The sequence below is a fragment of the Antechinus flavipes genome, chromosome 3, assembly GCF_016432865.1.
Source record: "Antechinus flavipes isolate AdamAnt ecotype Samford, QLD, Australia chromosome 3, AdamAnt_v2, whole genome shotgun sequence".
NCBI classification, from domain to species: domain Eukaryota; kingdom Metazoa; phylum Chordata; class Mammalia; order Dasyuromorphia; family Dasyuridae; genus Antechinus; species Antechinus flavipes.
This window is the reverse complement of record NC_067400.1, coordinates 591391368-591418765: the sequence shown is the minus strand read 5'-3', so window position 1 is coordinate 591418765 and position 27398 is coordinate 591391368. Positions and strand designations below refer to the sequence as shown.

General features: G+C 40.6%; 1 protein-coding gene across 1 annotated transcript in view; it reads left to right on the top strand.

Annotated features, from left to right (window-relative positions):
* Window positions 1–27398, top strand: part of KAZN (kazrin, periplakin interacting protein) — a 1462370-nt gene that overhangs the window by 865005 nt on the left and 569967 nt on the right. Inside the window, exon 3 of the mRNA XM_051988503.1 lies at window positions 9533–9782. Within this exon, the coding sequence (XP_051844463.1) occupies window positions 9533–9782 (250 nt within the window). The remainder of the gene's footprint in view (window positions 1–9532; window positions 9783–27398) is intronic.

Sequence of the window (27398 nt, the reverse complement as noted above, 5' to 3'; positions counted from 1 at the left end):
ATATACTCACGCACATATATACATGTGTGTATATTCATGAACATTTATGAAACATGTCTGTTTATGTACACACTCACACACACACACACACACACACAAATCCCTTTTGGATTTATAAAACAAAAGACTAAGAGTGGAGATAGCCTAGTCAGGAAAACCCGACTTCAAACCCTGTCTCGGATGTTATTAGCAACATGATCACAGACAAGTCATACGGCCTGAGTCTTAGTTTCCCCATCTGTAAAATGAGTTTTCATTCCTATATCCAGCCATTTAGGGCTTATTGTGAGGCACAAACTAGATAATCCATTAACTGTCATAGCCCTATTTAAGGGATCAGCTCTTCTTCCTCTTATTTTACAGATAAAGAAACTAAGTGACTTGCCCATAATCAGATAAATAAATGGCTGTTGAGCTTCCAGGTCTCCAGTTTCCAAATCTAGTTCCCTTTCCCACTTTGCTAAATTCCACCGTCACTGCATTAATCCTAATAGTTGTGTTTGGATTCCATGTTGAGGGCTTGACGCTATGAAACTCTGACCCGATTCTCTACATCCGACGCCCTCTCCTTCCCTCCACTTTTGTGTGTTGCCCCTTTTTGAACTTGTCTATCACTCAGGGGCAAAAAGAAGGGGAAAATGCAAGAAACTCCAGCAGCTGTTGAGTTTTGACTGCCCATCCTGTCTTATGGCCAACCCTATCTTTCCTTCTCTATCTTGGGCTCTCTGTCTCCCCTTTCTCTTCTCCTGTTTGTAAGCCCAGAGTCTCAGTTCTTGCCACTCTTGGGTAGCCCCACGATGGCTCCTGGGAACTCATGTTTGAAACCACTCCACGAAAACAAACCATGTCAATGTACAAGAGATATATCTACCAGATTGGCCAGGATTTCACATGTGACAATTTAAATAAGCAGAATCCATCTGCAAAGACAGGAGGCTTATTCCCTATGGACCCATCTGTGTATGTAGGGAGTGGGGGAGGAGCAGGGGTCAGGCAGCATTCACAACCAGTTCCTAGGAGGAGAAAAGAAACCAACAATCTTTCAAGAAGAAATAATGTTGGGTCCTCTTGGCTAGTGGTTGCTTTTTGTTTGTTTTAATTTTTTTTTCCATTTAGTGAGATGTGGGAACAAATAGAAAAGATTTGGATTTGTTCCCTGCAAGAGCTTCTTATATATTTCAATTTCATATTAATATATCATTGGACATGATTGTTTAATTTTTGTTTTGTTCCTTCCTGGTATCTGAAAATTCACGGTGCCAGCCTGAAGGCTTTGGACAAACACCTTGACCAGAGAAAATGGAGATAAATGTTCAAGAGGCAACTGGAAAAAAAGCTTATAGAGGAAAGGCATTGTAAAGAAATTATGCTAGGCAGATTTCATTCAACAAGCATTGATTCACTCCCTCTGGTGTGCCAGGCACTGTGCTGGGCATTTGAAATTTACAGGTAAAAATCAAAGCCTCTGCTCATATGGACAATACACAACTGGCTTCCAGTATTTATTTGAACACATCCAGTAGGAGGAAAATTATTACCTTCTGGGCAGCCTATTCCACTTTTAGATAGCTCTAATTGTTAGGAAATATTTCTTAAACCAACCTTCTATTTGCTGATGCTCCTAGCTCTGCCCTCTGAATCAGTCTCCCAGGTAATAGCTCTTCAAGTACTTAAAACAGGGGTTCTTAACGTTCTTATGTTCTGCACTCCTCAGGGAGTGTCTGCTAAAGACCTCTCCTGAAAATTCCCTTTTTCAATATGTAAAATAAAACACAGAGGTTTATAAAGGAAACCAATCTGATTGGAATAAAAAATTTTTTTCACCCATTCAGGTTCAAAGACTTTTAAAATTTAACTTTAGATATCTTGGATGGTGAGTGGGCCCAGAGTTAAGATCTTCTTAAAGCTAGCTTTCACTTCACTGCTGAGGTTTCCCTTCCTCAGATTAAATATCTTCTTATTCTTCAGGCTAAGTGTCCCCTTATTCTTCAATTGTTCTTCATATGACATGGACACTAGGTACTCCCTCCCTCTCCTTGATGGGACCTATATGATTGTCAGATGTTGGGTAGTAGATAGTGAAGATGCTTTTGAGGGATGAGCTATTATACTTCATCAAGTTCTGTTGTTCTATGAACATCTTGCTGTTCTCCTCTGGGCTCTCTCCAGCTTATCAAATGAGTGGTTAAGACTCAATACCGTAACATATATTGGATTGCTTGCCATTTAGGGGACAGGGTTAGGGGGAAGGAGGGGGAAATTTGGAACATGAAACTATGCAAGGGTCAATGTTGAAAAATTATCCATGCATATGTTTTCAAAATAAAAAAGTTTTTATAAAAAAATAATAATCAGCTCAACTTTATTTAAAAAAAAAGACTCAATACCAATTGCAAAATATGGTCTCGTCAGGGTAGAATATGATGAAATTTGTTGTTGTTGAATAGTTTCAATGATATCCATCTCTTTATGACCCCATTTGGGGTTTTCTGGAGTGGTTTTTGTCATTTTCTTCTCCAGCTCATTTTACATATAAGGAAAATGAATCAAATATGGGTAAATGACTTATTCAGAGTCACTTACTTTTAAGTATCGAAGGCCAGATTTGAACTCAGAAAGATAAATATTCCTGATTCTAAGCTCACTGCTCTATTCATTCCACTATTCATGACTCTTCATAGAACCCCAAATAATGTGAACTTTTTTTTGGCTCTTTTACATGTCATGGAGCATTAGGCTTAAAGTCAGGGAGATCTTAATTCAAATCTAGTCTCAAATAGTTCCTAATTGTGTGACCTCCTGATACTTAATCGCTAGCTGCCTCAGTTTCCTCATCTGTAAAATTCAAATAATGACAGTATCTACCTCTTAAGGTTTTTGAAATTTTAATGTGCTATATAAATGCCCTCTATTTCTATTATGGCTTGCATTCCCCTAAAACACGCAATTTTTTTTCCTCAGAAAATCTGTTGTCTTTTACTTGTAAAGTCAATTTTCCAAACTCAAGTATAAAATTTTGATTTTATCCCTTTGAGCATCATTTTCTTAGATTTGGCTATCTGTTTGAAAATATGAAAATATCTTTGGACCCTCTCTCTTTCATCTTTTAGTTAATCTTCCAAGTTTGTGTCATCTACACAATTGACAAGTATGCCATCATCCAATGTCTTTATGCAAGACATTGATTTTTAAAATGGACCAGCAAATCTAAGGACAGATCTGAGACACTCCCATGGGAAACCTCCTTCCAATCTGCATTGAAACATGTGTGATTACTCTTTGGATCTGATCATTTAAATATTAATTATTATTACTATCATTATCATCTGTTTATTTAAACAATTATTATTAATTAATGAAATTATCATTATTATCAATAAATAATAAGGTCATTAAGATTCTACCACCCTTCCATCCTGATTCCTAGTTGAATCCCCATCCTAGGTCAGTTAAACTAAAGAGACTTGGGATTGATGAATTTTGGGGGTCATTCCAATTCTCACATTCTAGGATTCTAGGATTCTCACTTGGACTAATAGAGAAAAAAAGAACCAATGGCAGTGGGATCATTGCTCCGGGAAAACCTGAAATCATTGCTCAATGAATTCTGATGGATGAACTTTTACCTTGGGTATATTGCTCCAGAAAAAAAAAAAAAGTGAACTCAGTACCCATTTGTGGCACACTTTTAAGTTTAGTCTGCAATACTGACATTTTTTCCATCATTTTCTTAAGTCTGAATAATCAACAAAACAATGCAATCAGCAAAACAATTGTCCCTGATTTCCAAGTTCTACAAGATTACCCTGAAAATTTAACAATTGATTGTGCATTGGCACACCTCGCTATTTGTTCCTGGTCTCAGGCTCACGAGGCTGCTACCATTTCTAAACTCAGCCTCTGTGCCATTTACTCTCTGCCACCATTTTCTTCCAACTCTTGCTCCTCTCTTTTGTGTTGTCTTTGAAATTAGAATGTAAGTTGCCTGAGAGCAAGAACTTCTATAGGTATCCCACAGCATCTGCTACAAAGTAAGAACTGAATAAAATTTTCCCCCCTTCATTCCTTTTACCATGTTGTTCTCCATTCCCTCAATATTGATGTAGCTTGTATTTATGTCACTTTACCTATTTTTATGGTGGCAAATCAGTTTCTTCATCTGTAAAATGGGGAGATTAGTCCTTTCCAAGTTTAAGGAATAGAGGTTTATTTCTTTAATCTTCCCCCAAATTAGCATTTTTATTTTAAATGCTATCTGAGCCTTCAGATGCCAAATTTTCCCACTGATTGCCACTGCTTTGCATTCTCTTATGTGCTTAATTCATATAGATGTGAGTTTTTAATCTTCCCAGTAATTAGCATTGATATTTTAAGACAAATTATTGTCCTGTTTTCTGTCTCTTTGGTATAATTCTATAATGCCTAATAGCAATCTTCTTCCTATTATACCTGACTTCTTATATTTAAGTTTCCTCTAGAAACTGTATCACTTCCTTATATCTATGTAGAATATGGCTAAACCTTGCAAAGCATTTTTCTAATATCTTTATTTCATTGTATCCTTAAGGGCACCTGAGGTCTTCTAAGGGTCTTCCCCTCTCAGACTGATGGGTAAATTGGATCAATTGTCTCAGTTCTAAGATAGCCCTTGGTCACTTAATGAGCTTTGCCTCAGACAAAAACTGTGATCTGTTTTAGACCTAATTTAGAAAGGTCAAAGTTACCCGCTGCATTCTGGGTCATTTCCAAATGATCTTGAGTTTTGTCTAACCACTGAACTTCAATGACTCTGGAAGAGAGAGGAAGGCTGGTGACTTTTCGCAGCATCACTTAAATCCAATTCATCTTCATGTTGTTGATGTGGAAACTGAGATTGTTGCTACAACTGACTAAAAGGAAAGGATACCTTACTGTTCTCAATAAATTTAATTCTTTTTTTGGTACAGTAGGGGGTGAAACAATCTTTGGGATCAGGTAGATTGACTCAAATCCTACTTCAGTTATTTACATGTGTGACCTTGGACAAGTCAATTAATTTACCAATTAATTTATGATTTCTTTTCTGCAAATCTAAGGAAATGGAAAGGAAAAGGCAATCCAAGATCTTTTTACTCAATTACCAAGCACTTGCAGTGTGCCAGGTACTTTAAAAAGGGTTAGAGATACAAAGAAAAAAAAAGCAAAAACAACTTCTGCCCTCAAGAAGCCTACAATCTAATGTCAAAGAAAGATGTCCATATAGAGGTATATAAAAGTTATAAATAAAATAGATGGAAGATAGCCTTAGTGGGAATGGTGCTAGAATTTGGAGGGACTATGAATGGCATCCTAGAGGAAGTAGCACTTTAGCTGATCTTAAAGGAAATTCACAATGTCTAGATAAATAGTCCTATGAATTGAGTTGTCCAGGACTAACAAAAGTGATGGAATTGATTGCTCAGCTGCTACCAATAAGCTTTAAATGACCACTCCATCAATGAAAGGCTGGGGGAAAATAGACTCTGAAACCCTGAAACACTGGCCTGGTTTTCTAGAGAGACTATATGTGGGGTATCTTGTAACTCTCTCACACACACCCATACACACAAGCTAAGACTCCTTCTGCAAAAGGAATCAAGAAATGCTTCTAGAGGAAAAGGATTAGGAGCTGAGTCTAGGAAAAAGTGAAGGACTTCATTTCAGGCATGGGGCACAGCCTTTGCAAAGGCATAGAGGTGGGATCTGAAGAACATGTAGGATGGTACTCCAGGATGTAAAGGATTTTCTGCTCACCAAAGATTAAAAAAAAAAAAAAAAAAAAAAAAGCTCAACAAGATATCCCAGTGATTTTTCTGATTTTTTCCAAAGCTTTTCTGACTTTTTTTGGTCCCAATTAGGAAAAGAGGAGACAAAAAATTAAATGAAAAATAGCCAAAGAAATGTGCTTCTTTCCTCTCCTTCCCACCTTACACACCTAATTTCTTCCTGGCAGTTTGCATTGAGGTCTCTAGTTCAAGTTTGGTTATATTATTCATGGAAACAACCTGGCGGTAGAGAATTATGAGTAACACCTGGTCTACTTGTTGATTATATAAACACAGACAGGGACTTTTTTTATCTTGCTTTGTGTCCCCAGCACTAAGCACAATGCCTGGCACATAGTAATCTAATAATAATTATTATTATAGCTAGCATTTATTTAGTTCTTGAAGTTGTGGAAAATATTTTACAGGTGTTAACTCATTAGGTTTGCAAAGACTTTAATAAATGCTTGTTGACTTGACATTTAGTTTCACTAAACAAAGCTGCCTTTTTCCTTAAAGGCAAAAAAAAACCCCCAAACAAACAGAAAGGGATTCTCCTAAGACATCTGAGTTATGAAGACATTGAAAGTTTTATGTTTTTTTTTTTTTAAATATTACTTTAATACTTTTGTCTGATGTCTTTAGTTCCAGGATTTCTTGGTACTGAATGATGTTGTTTTTTTTTTTTTTTCACACACAGATATGAGCTCTAAAAATGCTCAGTTGGTCTGAAAATATGCTAAAAAGCCAAAGGTTAAGGTTAGTGATTCAGGCTCCAGATGGGCCAGCGACTTTGCAAAGAGTAACTCTGGTGTTACCTTTTGCTACCATAAACATCCCAATTATATGGTGCTTTAAGAGGTGTTCCCCCAAAATCAGCTTTGCCTTCCTGTAAATGCACCTATTTTGATAGTCTCATTACCTCACTTTTTTTTTTTTTTTTTTCCGAGGCAATTGGGTTTAAGTGACTTGCCCAGGATCGCACAGCCAGGAAGTGTTAAATGTTTGAGGTCAAATCTGAACTCAGGTCCTTCTGACTTCAGGGCCGGTTCTCTATCCACTGCGCCATCTAGCTGCCCCATGCCCTCACTTTTAGTGAGAAAACAAGTCAAAATATGATCCTTTTGTGGTGGCCAGAAAGCAACTGGCTGAATCATTGTTGTGTGCAATCCAGGAACAAATGTTGGAGAGGGTGAAGAGGATGCAGGGAAAAGAAGAGAGAGGGGAAACGGAAGGGAAGAGGGAAGGAGGGAGAGAGAGAAGAGAAGAAGAGAGATGGACAGAGAGACAGACAAAGACAGAGACAGACAGAAAAGAAAGAGAGAGAAGGAGGGAGGGAGAGAAGAAAGAAGAGAGGAGAGAAGAGGAGAGGAAAGGAGATGAAAGGAAAGTAGAGGAGAGGAAAGGAGAGGAGACATAAAGATAGAGAGAGAAAGAAGAAAGAGAAGGAGGAAGGAAGGAAGAAAAGAAAGGAGAGAGGGAGGGAGAGGGACAGGAGGAGGGGGGGAGAGAGAGAGAGAGAGAGAGAGAGAGAGAGAGAGAGAGAGAGAGAGAGAGAGAGAGAGAGAGAGAGAGAGAGAGAGAGAGAGAGAAACAGATCACAAGCTAGACTCTGAAGGAGACACAAAACATAGTCCCTTTCTTCCTTTCTTCCTGGGATTTTCCATCTAAGAGAGCAATCAAACACAAACCTAAGTAGGTAGATGTAAAACAATTCATAAGTGGCATGTACAAGTATCGTGTGACACAATGGTTGGATAACCGGATTTGGAGACAGAAAAATATGGGTTCAGATTCCACCTCTTAAACTTCCTCTCAGTCATTGAATCTCCCGGGGACTAGGTTACTAAGTTTAGCTACTAGATTCCAGAGAGATTTTAGTCTTCATTAAAAGAAAGATTCCTCGAGTTATTTACTTAATGCATTTGAGAGATGCAAAACAAAGTGTTATTTGAAAACTACTATGTGGTCCTCCGATTACATGAATTAAGAGAGAAGACTCCCTGGAGGGGGTGACATTTGCATTGGGTTTTAAACAATGGTCGGAATTTAACAAGTGAAGAACACTCCAAGCAAAAAGAGCAACGTGAGGAAAGGTCCGTAGGTGGGAAATTACAAGGGCAGGTGCTTGGATAGAATCCAATTTGGTTAGAAAACGTAGTGTGTGGCAGAGAAGCAGCATAGAAAGATAGGATGACAGCCGATTGTCAAAGACTTTGAGGATATGTAAAACTGAATATCACCAGGCAGTGGAGAACCATAGGAAATTTGGGAGCAAGGGGGCGAATGACCCGTAGGGAAGTTTCCTTTTCCTCGGAGAAATATATTAGAAAAGGGAGACAGTGGAGGTCAGAAGTAGCGTTATATATACATAAAGATCTAATCGCAGTACCAAGTCTTTCTTTTAAAGGGTCCTAAAGACTCGGTTGGGTGGAAATTGGGTTTCCTTGGCCGCGGGCTGAATTTGGCTGGTTTTAATTGTTCTATTTGCAAAGTATAAGGTTTGCTATGGTAACAAGGTCTGGCATCCAGAATGCATGTGAAAATAAAATGTGTTTGAAGGATGCGGGGAAGAGGGTTGTCCTGCGAGGATTTGGGGATTTGGAGCTCTTTTGAACAGCGGCTGGGTAAACTGAGGCCACAAATCCTGGACTCTACCAGGACCTGCCAGTCTTAACTATCCATTCAAAGACCATCCGATGAGCTAAGAAATCAGCTACTTAAGCGTCTGATTCTTTGCTATTGCCAGGTTCTCCGCCAGCCTCGGTTCTAGTTGACCCACCGGGAACTCTCCTTCCTTACCTAGCACAGCCCACGGGGAGTCACCCACCCCCCACCCAGCCAGGCAGGCTTGCGTTATCTCGACGAAGGTGGGGTGGACGCGGGTTGCTACCCTCACTAGCCCTCGCAGGTCTAGCTGCTCCCCCTCCTTCTTCCCGGCTCCACTTTCCCCCTCCTAGTTCTCTTGCCTGGTGCTCCCCGGCCCGCGCCGCCCCCACCTTCCTCTTTTAGTGCCAGCCGCCGGCTTTCCAGAGTAGAGCTCTGGCTGCTCCGCGCGCCCTAGACCAGCGGAGGAGGCAGAGCTTCGGAACTGTGCCCCGCACTCATTTGCCCCCCGAGAGAGGGCCGGGGAGGGGAGGGGGACAATCTCAAGTCCCGAGGAGGGGGTGGTGTCCCGGCTTCGGGCTAGACACTCTCCCGCTCTTCCAGGCTGCTTCCGGCCTCCTCCTAGTCGGGGGCCTCTGGCTCCTGCTGAAGCGGCTGCCCCCGCCTTGAGGAGGGTGTGTCCCCCAGGTGCAGAGCCCCAGAGGTCGGAGAGCGCAGTGCGCCCCCCCACTCACACACCCCTCCGGAGCTCGGGGCAAATGGTAGGCTCCATTTAAAGTGTGCTTGTCCCCGTTCTCCGTGCAGCCCTCGCCTGGGTCTTTGCTATCGCCGCCGCCGCCGCCGCTCCTCCTCTTTCTCCTCCTCCTCTCTCCTCCTCCTCCTCCTTTCTCCTCCTCCTCCTCTCTCCTCCTCCTCCTCCTCCTCAGCCTTCTCCTCCCCCGGCTGCCGCTGCTCCAGCAGCCCCTGTCATTCCTGCGCTGGAGAGCCCGGCGGTTCGGCCGCGGCGGCTCAGCGCGGAGGGGGAAGGGGGCAGCCAGTGGGGCAGCGAGGGAGCCAACAGGTAGAGCCGGGGCGCTCTGCACCCCGAGCCCCCCGGTGCAGTCGGGCATCATGCTGCTCTTTGTCACTTCTCTCCTCCCCAGGCCAAAATCCTGAGCATGATGGAAGACAATAAGCAGCTGGCTCTCCGGATCGATGGGGCGATCCAGTCCGCCAGCCAGGAGGTGACTAACCTGCGAGCCGAGCTGACAGCCACCAACCGGAGACTGGCCGAGCTGAGCGGCGGCGGCGGCGGCGGCGGCGGCGGCGGCGGCAGCAGTGGTGGAGGCGGCGGCGGCGGCGGCGGCAGCTGCGACTCCTCGATCATGGAGAACAACCATCACAACGCGCAAGGTAGAAATTCTCCCCCGACCCCCAGAGAGGACCGAACGACCCCTGTCCCCGTCCCTGCGTGTGCGTGCCCATTCATGCGCCCTGCAATGCCCCCCGGCTGATCTAGCGGAAGGGTCCGCCCGCGCCTCCTGGGGGGAGGCTTGGCTCGAAGGGTGGGCTGGATTCAAGGCTGCCGACCGTCTCATTGCTTATTGCCCACAGAATAGGTTGCAAGCAGGAATGCAACCTGGCAAAAGCCAGAGAGGGTCTTAGTGATTGTTGCGTTTAGCCTCCCCCACCAGGGGCGGGGGGCTTAGAGGGTATCCTTCGGCGTCGTGTCCCTTAACCCTTGCGGCCGGTCCATCTTGGCGCTGTCACCTTAGAGGGAAGTGCACGGAGCTGTGATTGGTGTCCCCGAGCCCTGGGCACGGGAAATAAGAATCGAAATTGCCCGATAGCAGAGGAGCCAACCCTGGCTTCCTTGGGAGCAGAAAGTGTGATTTGGGTGGCAAGCAAAACCCCGATCAATGGGAAAAACTTTTCATCTCTGGCTGTTCGACTGTCTGTGCCCTTCCCTCCTTGCTGGGAAAAGCGAGGGATGCTCCCCGCCCCCCAATTTCAAAAAGCTACTTGGTGCCCTCTTTGGCTGGTATCTGGGGCTCTGAGGTCTGGCGTCAGGTTCATGGATAGAGACGAAAGCGTCAGTTGCATCACGGTGCCGTTCCCACTTCCCTCCACCAAAACTGGGTCCGTTGTCTTGTTTCCACCTGGACTTCATGCTCCCTCCATGTGAATCCAGCCCTGCCACCTCCGCAGCAGCAGCAGCCAGTGAGCGACTCTGCCTGCGACAGTGGCCATGCCCTGCTCGACAGGGAGTTTAAAATCCCCAGCCCCCAAACCCCCAAATCCACCGGGATCGTATTTTTCCCCTGGCAAAGATATTGGTAGACCTCATTCCCCCCAAAGACAGAGAATAATACCTCCCTGATGGAAAGTATGCTTGGTCTTGGCCAAGGGGAATCTGAAGCCTAAGCTAGAAGTGACTTCCCTACAGTTTGCAGAACCCATACAGCTGGCCGTATTGACATTGGCTCCCAAGCAACCTGGAAACCCCCCTTGCAAGGGTTAATAGTAGATGAACTCTCCCTAAATATATTGTTTGATCTCTCTGAAGCAAGAAAGTGTGAGTCAAGCCAGGCAATAGAGGATTTCTGCTAATTGCCCAACTGTTTAAAATCTCAAGAGTTGCTGTCTATAAAATTAAATGTAATTGTAGCCCTTAAGCCCTTGAAATTCAAAGCAAGGAAAAGATGCTGCTCATTCCCTGGTACCTTTTGAATAGCCTGCTAGGGCCAGGGGAGGGTCCATATATATAATCAATCTTGCTTCTGTCAGTCCTGAAAGTGACCTCTTGTTTAGTTCACGACACCCTCATCTCCTTCCAAGAATTTGACAGAATACTCTGGTTCACCCAAATGAGTCCTGGTGCTTCAGTGAGCTGAAGATTAACCGTGGTCCGAAAAAGCCTGTTCCCAACCCCTAATTAGACATCCTCCTTCTTCATTTCCTCCCCAAGAGTGGTGTGAGGTTCTTGAAGACCAGCTCACTTCTGCTGCAACTGAACGGGCATTATGTAAGGCTGATGAATGAGCTGGCTTCCAGGATTTGGCATAAGGGCTGCAAGGTAGAAACGGGGCAGATTTAGTAACTTATCCCTTGCTATCTTAGTGTATATGTGTTAAGTCACAGCTGATATGCCTGAAGATACTGTGTGGGTCACCCATTCTCAGAGAGAGAGATTGTAAAGTATTGCTTAGGATTTATCGACAGAGGTTTTTCTAATGTGACAGAATTGACATGATGCTAAGGGTTATAAGTCAAATTAGAGAGGTCTAAGTAATTTCACTCTTGACCACAACCCCAAAAGGGGAAAGTTTAGTCTGCTGGTTGATTAGAAAGCAGGCTGCAATAAATGTATGTTGTGATTTATGGGATTAATTTTCAGTTGGGGGTAGCTAGATGAGGGCTGAATTCTCACTCTGGATTAGGTCACATTGCTGCCGGATGCAGTCAGTTGGCTCAGTTTCTTGGTCTCCCCTTACCACCACCTAAATGCATCAGCTATAAAAGTGGAAATGCCTTTTGGCTGCCCTGATGGTCCTAAAATCCTCAGATGGGAGACACTAAAACCAGTAACCATTCCAGGTAAATGTTCTTAAGAGCCTCCTTGTTTTAACTCGATTTAGACAGAGTTGTCAGCCCATCTCCCTTTGAACTGATGTGAATTTGTACCCATGTATGGTTTTGAGAAAAGAAATGGGGGCTATAGGGCAGACAGATGTTATTTTCCGGAATGGTTCTTAAATCTGATGTTTCTGCCTTATTAGAATGAAAGAGACCCTCTGTAAATGAAACCTGACTGTTGCTCTTCACTAGGCTTTACCTTTTCATAGCACAAGGAGATGTAGAAGCATTTCAGATGCATTTAAAAGGATTCTTAGAGTGTTCTTGCTTCTTGAACACCTAAGGCTAGAGTAGCTCCCAGTCTCTTAATCTAGCTTGCTGTTCCAAGTTAGCCTCCTCAATTATACTCTGATGGTTTTAATTTTGAATGTGCTCATTAGGATCATTAAGCCCATGATTTAAGATAATTCTCATTTGTTGATGTTCTATGCAGTTGTTATTCTTCAAATTGTGACTTTTAAAACTGAATGACATAAACTTCTATAAAAAATGTTAGCACATGCCTTTAATTAAGAAAAAAACCTAACAGATATTTGAAATATATTGGGGTACTTGGAACATAGAACACATTTATTAAATGCATGCTGATTTATCAACTGTTCCTTTTTTTCTAACATTACCATAAACAGATATTGAGGAATTTACACACACACACACACACACACACACACACACACACACCAAGATTGCAATCTGACCATGGTGTTGGGCAGGGAGTGGAAAAGAGGAGCCTTTAATTAATTAAGAATATTAAGTGATCCATCATCAGATGCTTTATCCAGCTGACAATCCAGCAGGAAGTCTTTGGGACACCTTTGGTTTGGGAGCTTGGCTTCTCGGGGTAGATGAATGTACTCTTGTCATTTAAACAAAATATGAACTCTGCTGGTCCCCTCTGTGAGCCTTATGTGGTTGCTATGTAACAGAGTCTCGAAAGCGAACTGTTACAAATCGGGGGGTTAGTCACTTTGCAGCATCTTCTCTTGGAATCTGTGTTGAAAGAGCGCATGGCAGGCAGCCCATCTTGCTGTTTTCTCTCTGCTCTCAGTGAGTTGAGTAATCCCTAATGAGGACATAGGCACCTACTGCAGAGGGCATCACCAGCGAGAGGTGTTACATCCCACTGATCCCCCTGAACAGCAGCAGGGGGTTGGCAGGGTCATAAACACATTTGACAGGTAGACAGGAGAAGGTTCAGAAAGGACAGGGTCCAGCATTTGCACATGTACGTGTTTGTAGCCTGGGAGCTGATTTGTTTAAAGGGATGTCTCCGAGTTCCAAGTAGCATCTCTAAGAAAATGTGCTTCTGATGCTTGCAGGTTTGGGAGGGCAGGGGAATGGTACAGGGAACAATTGGTTTCTCTGAAAAGCTTGTGTCTGATGGATGCCTAATATTAAATTGAATAGGTTGCTTTGCTACATATATAATAAAGCAATTAAGCTGCATTATAATCAACTCAAACAGGTGTTAGCTATATATGACATAAGATGCTTATGCTCGTAGGAGATAAGTTTACTGTTTAAACTGTATATGTATAGTTTTTTGTATATGTGAGTGTGTGTGTGTGTGTGTGTGTGTGTGTGTTTAAGGAAATTATAATGTTTATACACAAGCAAAGAAATACAGAATGGAAGTGTGGCTGGCTTCGTTGCTTAGCACAAAGGTTGTAGAAACAACCTGGTCTAGTGAATAGAGAGCCAGCCTTGGAGTCAAGAAGGTCTTGGGTCATTTATTCTCTCAGTGTCCCAGGCACCTGGAATTGTAAATTATAACAAAATAGACTGTCTTCAATGGTGGATGGAGTTTTCATACTTAGAGTTCCCTACAGGAATGAAATCACAGGTGCAGAGTCTACTTATCAAAACACATTGCACATACATACACCTGTATGTCTCGGTATAGATTCATTTTCTTCTGAGATGACTTGCCTATTTCACTGTCCACATTTTGTACTTTGCATATTTCTTTCTCTTTAAATATGAGTTCCTTGAGGGCAGGAACTATGATTTTGCTTTTCTTTGTGTTTATAGGATTTAGTACAATGCCTGACATATAGCAAACTCTTAAAATCATATTGACTTACTAACTGTATTCATGCAAAGAAATACAAAGTATTCATGGGATTAGCTTGATTGCATAACATAGAGAACCAAGTTTTCCTTCTAATTTGAGGAGTAAGACTTAAGAAAAGAGAAGTGGTGTCTTATAAGAAGCAGTCTTGTAAAGTCCTGCCTTCGGAACTTAATAACTGAGTGATCTTAGGTCATTTTATCTCTTCTGGCCCTCAAAAAGTCTTGAAGAATATAAGTTGCAAATGATTTGTGTTTGCGGATGGAATTTCCATTTAGTTTATTTCTTACAACAATGAAATAACAGGTCTGCCTCCACAGACAGATGGATGGATGGATGGATGGATGAATACATGAACAAAACACAATACAGAGTAGAAATGTGTTAGTTTTCTTCCTTGAAGCTATAAAAGAGTAAGTCTCCAATCCAATTTGTAGACATAAAACTGAAGAGTTTCTTAGACAAATGTAGCTCTTATAGTTTTTTCCCAAATGCAGTCTGACTCCATACCCTTAACCCCTCACTGATGGATTCATAACATTACAGCCTTAGGACTGGGGAATCTATCAGCTGAATGATAATAACCAATGGAGTGAATAGGTTTGTCATATATCAGTTGAAACTCTGAGAAGTCAGAACTTTTGTAAAGTTAATTCTGGTCCTTTGGAAGCCTCATCCTAATTTATCTAACCCTGTTTCATTTTGTTAGAAGATTTTGGGTCTTTATATTTCATTTTATTCAGAGATGTTCTCACAATCAATAGATGGCTATTTTGGTTGTAATTGGTTCTAGGTCTGGGTATGATCATGAGATTTCAAACAAAAAGAAATTTTAAAAGTCATTGAATCTAATTCATTGCTTTTATTGATGAGAGAAGTTAAGTGATTTGTGCTTGATCCAACTAGTAAGTGTCTCAGGCCAGATTCAAACCCAGATTTTTCTGACACTTAATTCCAGTAGCCCATATCCAGGATAATAAGGTAGCTCAAATCTAGGTCATACAAGAATGTCCTGAAGGACCTAGAAATAGTTAACTTGGAGAAGAGAAGACTGGAGAGGGAAATGACAAGGGAGCTTGGAGGCCAAAATAGGATCAGTATCTTCAAGAGTTTGGAAAAAAAAAGACTGGGGAATTCTATGGAAGAAAGACTGGGGAATTCTTACTTGGCCTAGGAGGTCAGTGCTAAATGAATGGGTGAAAAAAAATACAGATTCTTTCCTTTTCTCTCTCCCTCTCCTTCTCTCTTTCCCTCTCTGTTTCTCCTTCTCCTTCTCTGTCTCTCTCTCCCTTCTTCTCTCCTTCTCTCTCTGTCTCTTTCTCTCTCTGTCTCTTTCTCTCTTCCTCTCTCTTTCTCTCTTCCCCTCCCCCTCCCTCTCTCTCTTCCTTTCCCTCTGACTCTCTTTGTGTCTCTGTGTTTGTCACTTTTTCTCTCTTTCTCCTCAGACTGATCAAAAATTGAAATAGAAAGCTTCCAGAGAGGGTGAAATCCCTGGAACTTCCTTCCACTGGAAGTCTTCAAATAGAAACTGTCTGACCACTCATCATAAATGCAATAGATAAGATTCATAGAAGATTAAAATATGGCTTAGATCCCAGCTTATTAAACCTTGATTACAACTCCATATGGGGTCTCATAACTGAATATGGAGGTTGCAAAATTATGATTTGTTATCAGTAAATGTTTGATTTTTATATTATATACCTGGAGTCACATAAAAATTTCTTGGGTAAAAACAGATCTCAGGTAGAAAAAATTTAAGAAGCCCTCACTTATATTACCTACTAGATTTCTTCCATTCTAATCAAATAGCATTAATTTCTTTTCTTTTTTCTACTCTAATAAACAAAATTAAATGTTTTTCAATAAACAAAATTCTATCTTCTTTCCCTCACATTTCTCCCACAACCACACTAAAAGGAAAACCCCAAATCTTCATTATATATATATGATGAAGCAAACCAATTTCTCACGTTGACTGTGGCTAAAAAATGTTTCATTTTCTATCGTGAGTCCCTTAGATCTCTATCAAGAAGTAGATAGCATAGAGTCTTCTGGAATTGTGGTCAGTCACTGTATTCATCAGAGTTCTTAAAAGAAATCTTTCAAAGTTGTTTGTCATTATAATACTGGGTTTTTACATGCATATTAACTTTTTAAATACACATTTCTTTATGAATCATGTTGGAAGAGAAAAATCAGAACAAAAGGGGAAAATCATGAAAGAAGAAAAAAATATTAAAAGTACACATAGCATATGATTTACATTCAATCTCCACAGTTCTCTTTCTGGATGCAAATGGCATTTTCTATCCAAAGTTTATTGGGATTGTCTTGGATCACTGAACCACTGAGAAATACCAAGTCTTTCACTAGCTGACCATTGTACAATATTGCTATTATTATGTACAAAAATGTATTCCTGGTTCTGCTTGTTTCGCTCTGCATCAGTTGGTGTAAATCAGCTTGCTCATCATTTTTTATCAAACAATAATATTCCATTACTTTCATATATCCTAATTTACTCAGCCATTCTCCAATTGATGGGCATCTATTCATTTTCCAATTCTTTGTCACCACAAAAAGAGCTGCTATAAACATTTTGTCACGTGTGGGCCCTTTTCCCTTCTTTATGATTTCCTTGGGATATAGACCAGTAATAGCACTGCTGGGTCAAAGAGTATGCACAGTTTTATAGCCCTTTGGGCATAGTTCCGGGTAGCTCTCCAGAATGGTTGGATCATTTCACAGCTCCACCAACAATGTATCAGTATCCAAGTTTTCCACATCCCCTCCAACATTTATCTTTATCTTTTCCTTCATCTTAGCCAATCTGAGAGGTGTGATGTGGTACCTCAGAATTGTTTTAATTTGAATTTCTCTAATCAAAAGTGGTTTAGAGAATTTTTTCATGTGACTATTAAAGCCATCTAATTCCATCATCTGAAAATTATCTGTTCATATCCTTTGATATAATATTGTTATATATAAATTATTCACCTGGTTCTGCTCATGTTCCTCTGCATCAGTTCATATAACTCTTCCCAGATTTCTCTGAAACCATCTCCTTTGTCATTTCTTACAGACAATAGTATTTTTTCACATTCATAAACCATAGCTTCTTCAGCCATTTCCCAATTAATAGGTATTCTCTCAGTTTCCATTTCCTTGTCACCACAAAAAAAAACCTATAAGGATTTTTAAATTTATTAGTCCTTTCCCCTTATGATTTCTTTAGAGTATAGAGCTAGTATTGATATCTCTAGGTCAGGAAATATACACATTATGGATTAAAGAGTTCTAAATTGTTTTTCAGACTGGCTGGACTAGTTCACAGCTCTACCAACAATGCATTAATATACTTGTTTTAACACAAACCCTTTATCATTTTCCATCTTTGTCAAATTTTTCCTATGTGATGGATGTGAGGTGGAACCTCAGAATTGCTTTAATGAATTTCTCTAATTAGTAATGATTTGGAGCACTTTTTTAAAAACATGGATATCAATAGCTTGAATGTCTTTTTCTAAAAACTGCCTAGTCTTATCATTTAACCATAACAAATGACTCTAATTATTATAAATTTTACTTAGTTCTCTATATATCTTAGATTTAAATCCCTTATAAGAAAAACTTCAAAAAGCATTTATATTAGTGTTGTTAGTGATACTGTTACAACTGCTACAATTTCTAGTAATAACTAGCATTTATATAGCACCTACTATGTGCCAGAAAGTGTGATAAACACCTGACAAATGAAATCATTTGATTCCCCCAAATCCTAGGTACTATTATTATATCAATTTTATTGTTGAAGAAACCCAAGCAAATGGGTTTAAGTGACTTGCCTAAAGCCACATGGCTAGGAAGTGTCAAAAGCCACATTTGAACTCCCATTCCTGACTTGAGGTCCCTTTATTCACTATGGCAACCCAACTGCAACTTAATGGCATATTTACTATGGCAACCCAACTAAAGCACTGTAATCAAAGGTAAGCTCTCTGAAAACAAAGACTTTTACACTTTTGCCTGTCACACAGTAGGCATGTAATAAATGCCGATTGATTAAATCTTCAGTGCTAATTCTGAGAGTCTGTATACTTTGGCCTAGCACACAGTAGGCATTTAATAAATGTTGATTGATTAAATCATTAGTGCTAGTTCTCATATTCTGATTCCTTACTGGCAAAGACAGGTCTTGATTATCTCAAGTTCAGATTCACCTTATTTTGTTAGATATTTCATACATGTTCCTTTCCAGAGGCAGCATGGAATATATTAGAATTCTGAACTTAGAAATAGGAAGAACTAGCTTTGGCTTTTTCCACAGAAACCCACTAAATCTCTGACCCTGGGCAAGTAACAAAGTCTCTATGGCTCAATTCACTCATATCTGTAAGATTGGAACAATAATAGCCCCTGCCTCATAATCATTAAGAGGATCAAGTGTGAAAGCATTTTGTAGGCCTTAAAGAATTTTATAACTGTAAACTGTCAAAATTATATCATTAGATAATCTTCTGCATCAATTGGTAGACTGAATTCTAAACTAGCTCACTAGTCACGAACATCCTCATATCTTTGGCTAGAGAGCATAGTCAGAATTAGGAGGAGCCATCTTATATTTTGTAAATAAAGAAATTGAGATACAGAGAGTTAAAGGACTTGTCCCATGTCACAGAGGTCAAGGGCAGCAGCTCTTCCAACTCTGAAGGCAGCTCTCATTAGGCAGTCTTCAGGACTTGTGATGTCTTCCCTGAGATATAGTGTCTAAACTCACAGATGCTGAAATTCTTTAGTCACCATTGCATGCTCTGCCAGATGTGGTAGAAGAGTTCTACCTGAGGGCAAGTAGGTCAGAGTTTGTGCTGATTTCAGCTTTCAAAAGCAAGAAGTTTTCAATCTTAGGCAGACTCCTCTGGGTCAGTGTATCTCTGCCTTTCTGGTCAAATTTTAGTTTAGGGCTAGAGGGGATCTGAAAGGTTTTCCATTTCAATGCTCTTTATTTGACAAATTGAGAAATGGAGGCCCAGAGAAGTTAAGCAATTTACTATGTGAATTATATAACAATTTAGTGTTTTTCCCAAATCAACTGGATACTCATTGTATAGCTTTCAGAGATCTTTGCTTTTTTTTCTTTCCTTTGTCCCTTCCTCCTTCCTTCTCTCCCTGCCTCCCTCCCTTCCTTTATTCCTCCTTCTTCCTTCCTTCCTTCTTCCCTTCCTTCTTTCCTTCCTTCTTTCCTTCCTCCTTCCCTCCCTTCTTTCCTCCCTCCCTCCCTTCCTTTCTTCCTTCCTTCCTCCCTGCCTTCGTTTCTTCCTTTTTCCCCCCTTTCCTCCTTCCCTCCCTCCCTCCCTCCTTCCTTTCCTCCCTCCTTCCCTTCCTCCCTTTTTCCCTTCCTTCCTTTTTTCTTTCTTCCTTCCTTCCTTCCTTCCTTCTTCCCCTCCTTTTTGGCTTTCCTGATGACTTTTTTCCTTGCTTTTTTTTCTTTATTTCTTTTATATTGCTTGCTTCTTTTTTTATTTTTAGAGCTAGGATTTCATATGAGTATTAAACTCCAGCTATTGAAATTTTCTCCCTGAATTCAAATCACTAACTCTTCTGTACCTTTTAGAGAGTGGTCTGGGAACTTGAATGGTTAAGTGACTGCCTGGAGTCACCTGGCTATTATATATCAGAAGCAAGGATCAAACCCAAGTCTTCTTGCCACCAGGGCAGACCCTCCAGCCCCCTCCATACTGCTGACCCTTTCCCATTTGTTTCCACTCCTGTCCTGTTGGCAGGCAGCAACACCATGCTCTGGTGAATCTCATTGGCTGTAATGTGTAACTTTCTGGCCATCAGCAAGAATATAGCAGATGGCCTCTGCAGGTGAGACACTGCTCAGTGGGCTCTACCGATTCTCGGCATAAGGCCCAATGGGTCCAGAAGGTCACAGCCATGCACCCTGCATATTTTCTCTCACTGTTGCCAGACAAAGAGATTTCCCACGCTTCCAGGTGAACATTCCTGCAACATATGACATCACCCTTTGTTCCTTAGCTCTTGTGATCACTCTTCAGGGAATAGGAAGTGTCAACCATGGGTTTTGACTTCCCATCCCCTCTTCTACACATCAGGTAACAATCAGCCTTGTCGCACCTGCTGAGATTGGAGAATGAGTTTTTAAATGATCCTCTAAATGGAAATTAGTCCATACTGTTTGGGATTTAAAAGAGAGACAAGTGATACATGATTGGAGGGATGGGATTAGGGTAGGGTCAGCCAGCAGAAATGACCACATGACTTATCACTGTAAAATGTAGAAAAGAAGGGATATTTAGCAAGATTTAGGAAAAGGCAGCTTTACCAAAGTTAGCAGAAGACCTGCCCTCTGCTCTACCATCTGGCAGCAGATTGGAGCTGGTAACTCAAAATGAACAAAAGTTATCACATCCCTCGTAACCCTCGGAAAGGCATCTGGCCAACAGCCATCTGAAATGCCTGAACACCAGAAAATCAGTGAAAGAGAAGTCCTTAGTTTACTGTTAAACAAGTTGAATAAGAGCAAAATTTCCTGTTTGAGATGGAGACAATTTCAATCTCTAAAGTTCAGTTATTCTTCCTTGCAACTCATCACTATTGGACAAATCCCGATAAATTTTCGATTTTATCTTAAATTCAATAGGAGTCAATGACTTGTTATTTTTAATATCATTAACTCACACATAAATGGATTTAAAGTTTTTAAAGTACTTGCATTATTTCATAGGACTTTAAGAACAATCCTATGAGGTAGGTGCTATCACTACCCCCATTTTAGAGGAGGAATTGACATTCAAAAAGGTTAAATGATTTGCTCAGAATAAGTATCTGAAACAGGATTCACATGTAGCTTTTCTAAGTCCAGCACTAAACTCACCCTGTGGTCATCCAGATGGAGGTGGTCCCTCTCAAACTCTTGGTGCATTCCTCATACAGACTGATATCTTGGTTGACTTGGCTAAGCCAAACCCTTTTCGGACTTCTGTAATGGTTGATGTCCTCTCGGCACTTAGGTGACCAGAGCTCACAAGGAGCTCTTCTTGTATGACTCAGTGGGACAATTCCTCCCATGTCCGCTTTCCTCTGTCCCATCTGCCTCTTCCTGCCTTCTGCCAAGCTTCTTCAGAACTAGTAGTCAGGAGAGAGCAAACTTGGCAAGGACGGAAAGAAAGGAAGAGACTAGTTCAAGAAGTTAAGCCATCTTCCACTGTGAAGGAGCTGTCCACTTCTGGCTCTCTTCCCCCCATGGAGTTGCTGCAAATAGTTTTCTAAAGCGCAGAAGCTAAAGATTTCTACTTTTTGGTAGATTTCTGATTTGTCTCTTCCTTTATTCTCTCACCCAATAAATCTTTATTGAGTGCCTCAAAGCTCTGGCTAGGGATTCCAAGGTAATAAGGGTAAGGTTCCAAGGTGATGTCAAGTAGAGAAAGAATGGGTTATTTGCTTTATAGGGTCATGTTTGTAGAGCTAGAGATGACTGTAAAAGGCATTTATTAAAACTGACTTATTTTATAAGTAAGGAAACTCAGAGAGAATTACGTGACTAGTCCCACAGCTAGGGAATTGCAGAAATCAGAAACCCATAGGTTTCTATTTGAAAGGCATTTAGAAGACATCTAGTTCAACCTTTTCATTTTATAGGAGAAAGCATCTGAGGTCCTTTATAGCTAAGTGACTTTTCCAAGGTCACTTGAGTAGTAAGCATCAGAGAGGGAATTTGAACCCAAATTAGATGCCAGCATTTTCCCCTAAGGACTTTGAAAAGAAGTGAGGTCTGAAATGAAGATTCTAAACTTACCTGTTGGTGCAGGTTTTGAACACCACTAATGGCACATTTTAAGACATTCTATAAACACACCGAGTTGGATCTAATTCTTGTGTTGGTTGAGTTTCTATGCTCCTAATGACTAATGGTTTTCCAAAAAAAAAAAAAAGCATCTATTGGTCATTTATCTTGGCCATACTTACAAGGATGATCAAGAGCAAGCTGAGAAATAGAAATAACACACACCCCTTATTAGGCACACTGCCATCTGAACAGATGGGGGAAGGTTGGCTGATTGCTCTTCTTGGTCACACTCAGAAAAGGCGCAACCATACACTACCCTTAATTCCCATCCTACATTGGGTTCTTTGATCCGGGTTTGTTCCCTCCTCTGCCATCACTCTGCTTGTGACATAAAGGATGCCCATCCCTTTTTGTGAAAGTGACAAAGAGGGAGAGATTGAGGTTTGCATGACATGGAGATGAATCTATAGAGTAGAAAGTTCTGGCTTGAGTTTCTTATGTGTATAACATTAAGCAACTTATTTCATCTTTGCTCTCTTTATCTGTAAAATGATAAGTTGAATTATATGATTATTTTATATTGAATGTTTCCTCCAACTAGAAAATTTATACTCTAAATTCTCATCCAGTGTCCACATCATGTTTTCTGAAGTTCCCCCACCAGTACTGATGTTAGATGTTCTAAACCCCATTTCTCCCAACCCTGACATTCTAAGATCTAAGCCCTTGCTCTTTTCTCCCATGCTGTGTTTTAAGGGACCTCCCAGTTCTTACATTCTGTGTTCTAAGGACTCTCCCAGCTCTGACATTTTGTGATCTAAGGACCCTCCCAGCTCTGACATCCTGGGTTCTAAGGGCCCTCCCAGTTCTGACATTCTGTGATTTAAGGACTCTCTCAGCTATGATATTTCAAATTTTAAAGTACTTCCCAGATCTTTCCTAATATCCTTTCTTTATTTAATATTCCCCATCCTAAGAACCCTTCCAGTTCTTACATTCCATATTCTAATGTCCTTTTGAGCTCTTATCATTCTGTATTCTGAAGTTCCTGTCACTTCAAATAATGTCAGGAAAGCTTCCATATAATAAGAGCTGCTAAAAATGGAATAGCTTGACTCAGGAGATAGTGAGCTTCCCAGCACTGGAAATCTTCAAGTTGAAATGGAGTTATGCCTTGCTGGGATGTGAAATTCATTCTCATGGTGATATTGGGCCAGCTTGCTTTTTGGCTTCCTTCCTACTCAAATTGCAAGATTCTCTACTACAAATTGGTTATTTCTTCTTCCCTAACCCCAGGCTTGGCTATCTTTGGCTTTGGCTTTGGCTATCTCTTTAGCCTTGACTAGAAGAAACCGAAAAGTTGCATATTATTTTTTTAACTCAATTGCATCATGCCATTTTTAAAAATATGACATACTGCACAAGTTTGCTAGCCAGGTTTCCAAAGCATGTAGCATATATATTTTCTCATTTACTCTTCACAATTATCCTGGGAAATGCTGCCACAGATGGAAAGTCTGAGGTTGGGAGAGCTTAAAGGACTTGCCCAGAGTTAAACAATGTTTTTCTGATTCCAAATCCATCACTGCTTCCCCTGTGTCATCTATCTGCTGCCTTGTCTACAAAATGGACAGGGAGGGAACCAAATGATTTCTGGGTCATTTTTAGGTAGATCTCTGTTCCTATTAAACACTTACTCTGTGCTAGATCTGAAGGAGACACATAGATAAACAACACACGGTCCCTACCTTTGTGAATTATAAAGCATCTACTATGCATTTGTGATGTGCTAGGCACTATGCTAAGTGCTAGGCATATAACTACAAGCAAGTAATAGAGCCCCTGAAATCAAAGAACTTACAGTCTAATAAGGGGGAACAACACATGAACTGGGAAAAGTGGGGTCAGAATGCCTGGTAGCACTATTTGTAGATGTAGGGGAAGTGACTGAGATCTAGAAATTGACTTGCTTCCAGTCACACAGTAAGTTAAGTGTTAGAAGCTGGAGATGAGAGATCCAGATCATGGATTTATGATATATTCTCCCTTCTTTTATCATTATAACTAGGAAAAGAACTCCCTATTATCTTTAGCAAATGATACAATTCTCTTTCCTAAACTAACTTGAACTCTTTTATTTTTTAACCACTCAAAAGAACATATTTATTCTAATTTCAAGAGTTCCAGTTTGAAAAATGGCAATATCTATTGTTATTTTTTGTTGTTCTCAATTAATGGGCTTCTAGTCTTTTCATTTTTGATTGACAGTGAGGTATGTATTTTTTAAAAAGTAATGGGGCTAGCACTAGAGTTTGGACATTTTAATAATATTTTCTTTGAACAATGGGATAGACTGACCTATGAAGGTAGGCAACTAGGTGGCTTGTGGGTAGAGATTAGGAAGTAAAATTGGAAAGACGGGAGTTCAAATCCAGATTCAAAAACTTACTGTGTGATCCTGAGCCAGATAGTTAATTTCTGTTAGCCTTAATTTCTTCATCTCTGAAATGGGTATAATAATAGAAATTATTTGATATTTGATAGGATTGTGAGATGGAAAGTGCTTTGCAAATCTTAAAGCAATATATAAATGTTGGGTTTTATCATCATCAATATTGTAGTTATTGTTATTATATTAGTCCCATGATTTTGTCAGCATAGGGAATTCCCAAGCAGAAACTCTTTCCACAAAGATGATTAGGAACTGCTCTATAATTTCTAATCTTAAAGCATTGCTGGGGGATCCCTGAGAGCTGATCCTTGAGAGTTCTCACAGGAGATATTATAAAAATGCCCAAACTCTAATCATGGGCTCATTTTTCAAAAACATATACTTCATTGTTAATTAGAATGAAGAGAACAGAACACCATTAGTCAAGAGCAGAAAGATCACCTGTCCAGGGTCACACAGCCAATATGTGTCAGAAGCAGAATCTGGACCGAGATCTTCCTGTTTTGGGGAGGTAACAGGTCTCTATCTTTCTGCCAGGCTGCCTCAGAATTGCCCACTCACTGCTGACCTGTGATTACATAGATCCTCATTACCTTCATTAACATGTGGATCATCTAAATCGCATTTCTGATTCCTCTCAGGACAGTTCATCGGTGCAACAACTCGGGTATAGAGACCCCATAAACCACGTTTCAGTTAGGAAGTTTCCAGAAACGAGTGGGGATGCGGCTGCCATTTTGCACAATTTGACTTCCCACATTTTGCTGGAGGGCACGTTCTCCTCCTCTGATTGCTCTGTGGGTAATTTGACATTGTACACGGCAGCCCTGCTGGAGAAGGGACGCATGTTTAAGTCTTAATGGAACTCCTGTGGAGAATGGATAATGATTCAGTGGTCAGCTGCTTCACACCATGGATCGTTAGCCTCCACACGTACAGTTGAACCTTGTTATAACACAGCTGGTCATTCCATGGATTGGGATATACTGGAGGTCAGATTGGGTCTTTCCTCTTCCTCTAAAGATAACAGGTAAATACAAGAGAAATCCATTGCAAGATGATCAACTTATAAACTGTAATCATCACCCAGCAGCCTCTCCTCCAGTTCAAAGATTTGTTGACTTCCTGTGAGATTTTTATAGGATCTGATATTTTGTTTACACAGAAAAGATATTAGCACAGTGGATTTAGCTGGAAGAGACTCTGAAGCCATCAAATCCAAACTCCTCAATGTACAGATAAGGAAACTGAGGTCTAGAAAGATGGTGACTTGTCCAAGTTCACATCAGTAATAAGTTGTAGAGCTAGAATTTTTAATCATGTCCTCAGGTCCTGAATTCATTATCTTTTTTCTTTACTACATTGCCTGATTTGGTCTTCAATTCTGACATCTTTAGGAGGCAGGATTTTCTAACATCAGTATTTTCAATTCAGCTTAACAAATCATTAAAGATTCAGAGTAATGTCCTAAGTGCTGGGGACTTATGAAATATGACATAAATCTTGTCCTTCTGGATCTTATAGTCTGATAAGGATGTTATAAGGCACCCAAATAAGTGTCAGTCAATTAGCATTTCTCCAGTGCCTAATACGTATCATGGAGCAATCAGGTGGCGGAGTGGATAGAGTGCTGGGCTCTCTATCCACTGGGCTGGAATCAGGCAAACCTGTGTTCAAATCCTGCCTCAGACACATACTAGCTGTGTGACCCTGGGTAAGTCATTTCATCCTGTTTGCCTCAGTTTCCTGGAAATATCTGGAGAAGGAAATTGTAATTTATCCCAAAATTTTTTGCCAAGAAAACACCTATATGGGATTATGGAGAGCTGGATGTATCAGAAAATGATCAGATAGCAATTATGTGCTGGGCACTGTACTAAGTAAGCACTGAGATTCAAAGCAGAGCATCTTGTCAGTCAACAAAAACTTATTAAACATTTATTACATGTCTAGGCACTGTACTAAGCACTACGAAGACAAAGAAACAAAAATATTCTTGCCCTCAAAGAGTTTATATTGTAATGGGAGAGAAATCATGTAATGAAGTCCATGCAAGATACATGCAGAGTAGATAGAAAGCAGTTTCAGAGAGGAAGACTTTAGCATCTGGGGAAATATAAAAACTCTGCAGAAGCTGACTCTTGAAGAAAGTCATAAAAATTAAAAGGTGTTACTGAGGCATAGGTGAAGAGTCAGTCTTGTTTCACATTTGAGGGACTGCAAGTAGGCTCCAGAATTCCTGGATCATAGCATGTATAAAGGAAAGTGTGAGAAATCCAGAAGGAGAGGAAGGGGTCAAGTATAACAAATGGGTTCCCCTGACCATGTCACTAAAACGTGAGAGCCAAATGAACTTCACAGATGCCCATACAATTCACAAAATGGAGCTTTTTATACCAAATGGAGGAATAGTGAAGGAATTCAAACAAAAGATTCTAGGAAAATTTGGGGTGGACAGTGATATGGTTCGGCCTATGCCTTAGAAAGATTATATTAATGGCTGTAAAGAGGATGGATTAGAGTCAGAGATCAGAGATACAAAGGCTGATTAGGAAGCAGAAGCATTGCAATGGACCCGCTGGGGGGCCTGAGTTAAACTAGTGGAGAGTTAAACTCTCTGTGAACAGAGAGAAGGGATTAAATCTGAGAAATGTCATGGAGGTAGTACAAAGAGAAAAAAAATGAGTTCTTAAGTCTTTGCTGTCTCTCTACCTAGGGTAAAACATCTTAGCGATAGAAGAGACCTAAAAAAAAGCAGAATTCTCCTCTATCATTTTACAGGTGAGGAAACTTTCTTTAAGGAAATGTTTGATTGTGTAAGGAAGGACTCCTTAAGGAACACTGCCCAGTGAGGCCTTTTAGAATGAGGTATCCTTGGGTTCAGGAAGAATCACCTCCATTTTCTTCTTCTTTCTTTTTTTTTTTTTTTTTTTTTGTAATTTAGGATTTTTGTGAATGGTATGGGCATCTGTGAAGTACATTTGGTTCTCACTTTTTAGTGACTTTAGTGACAGGGGAACCCAAGAACAGATTATAGGACTCTATACTCAAAGCCAA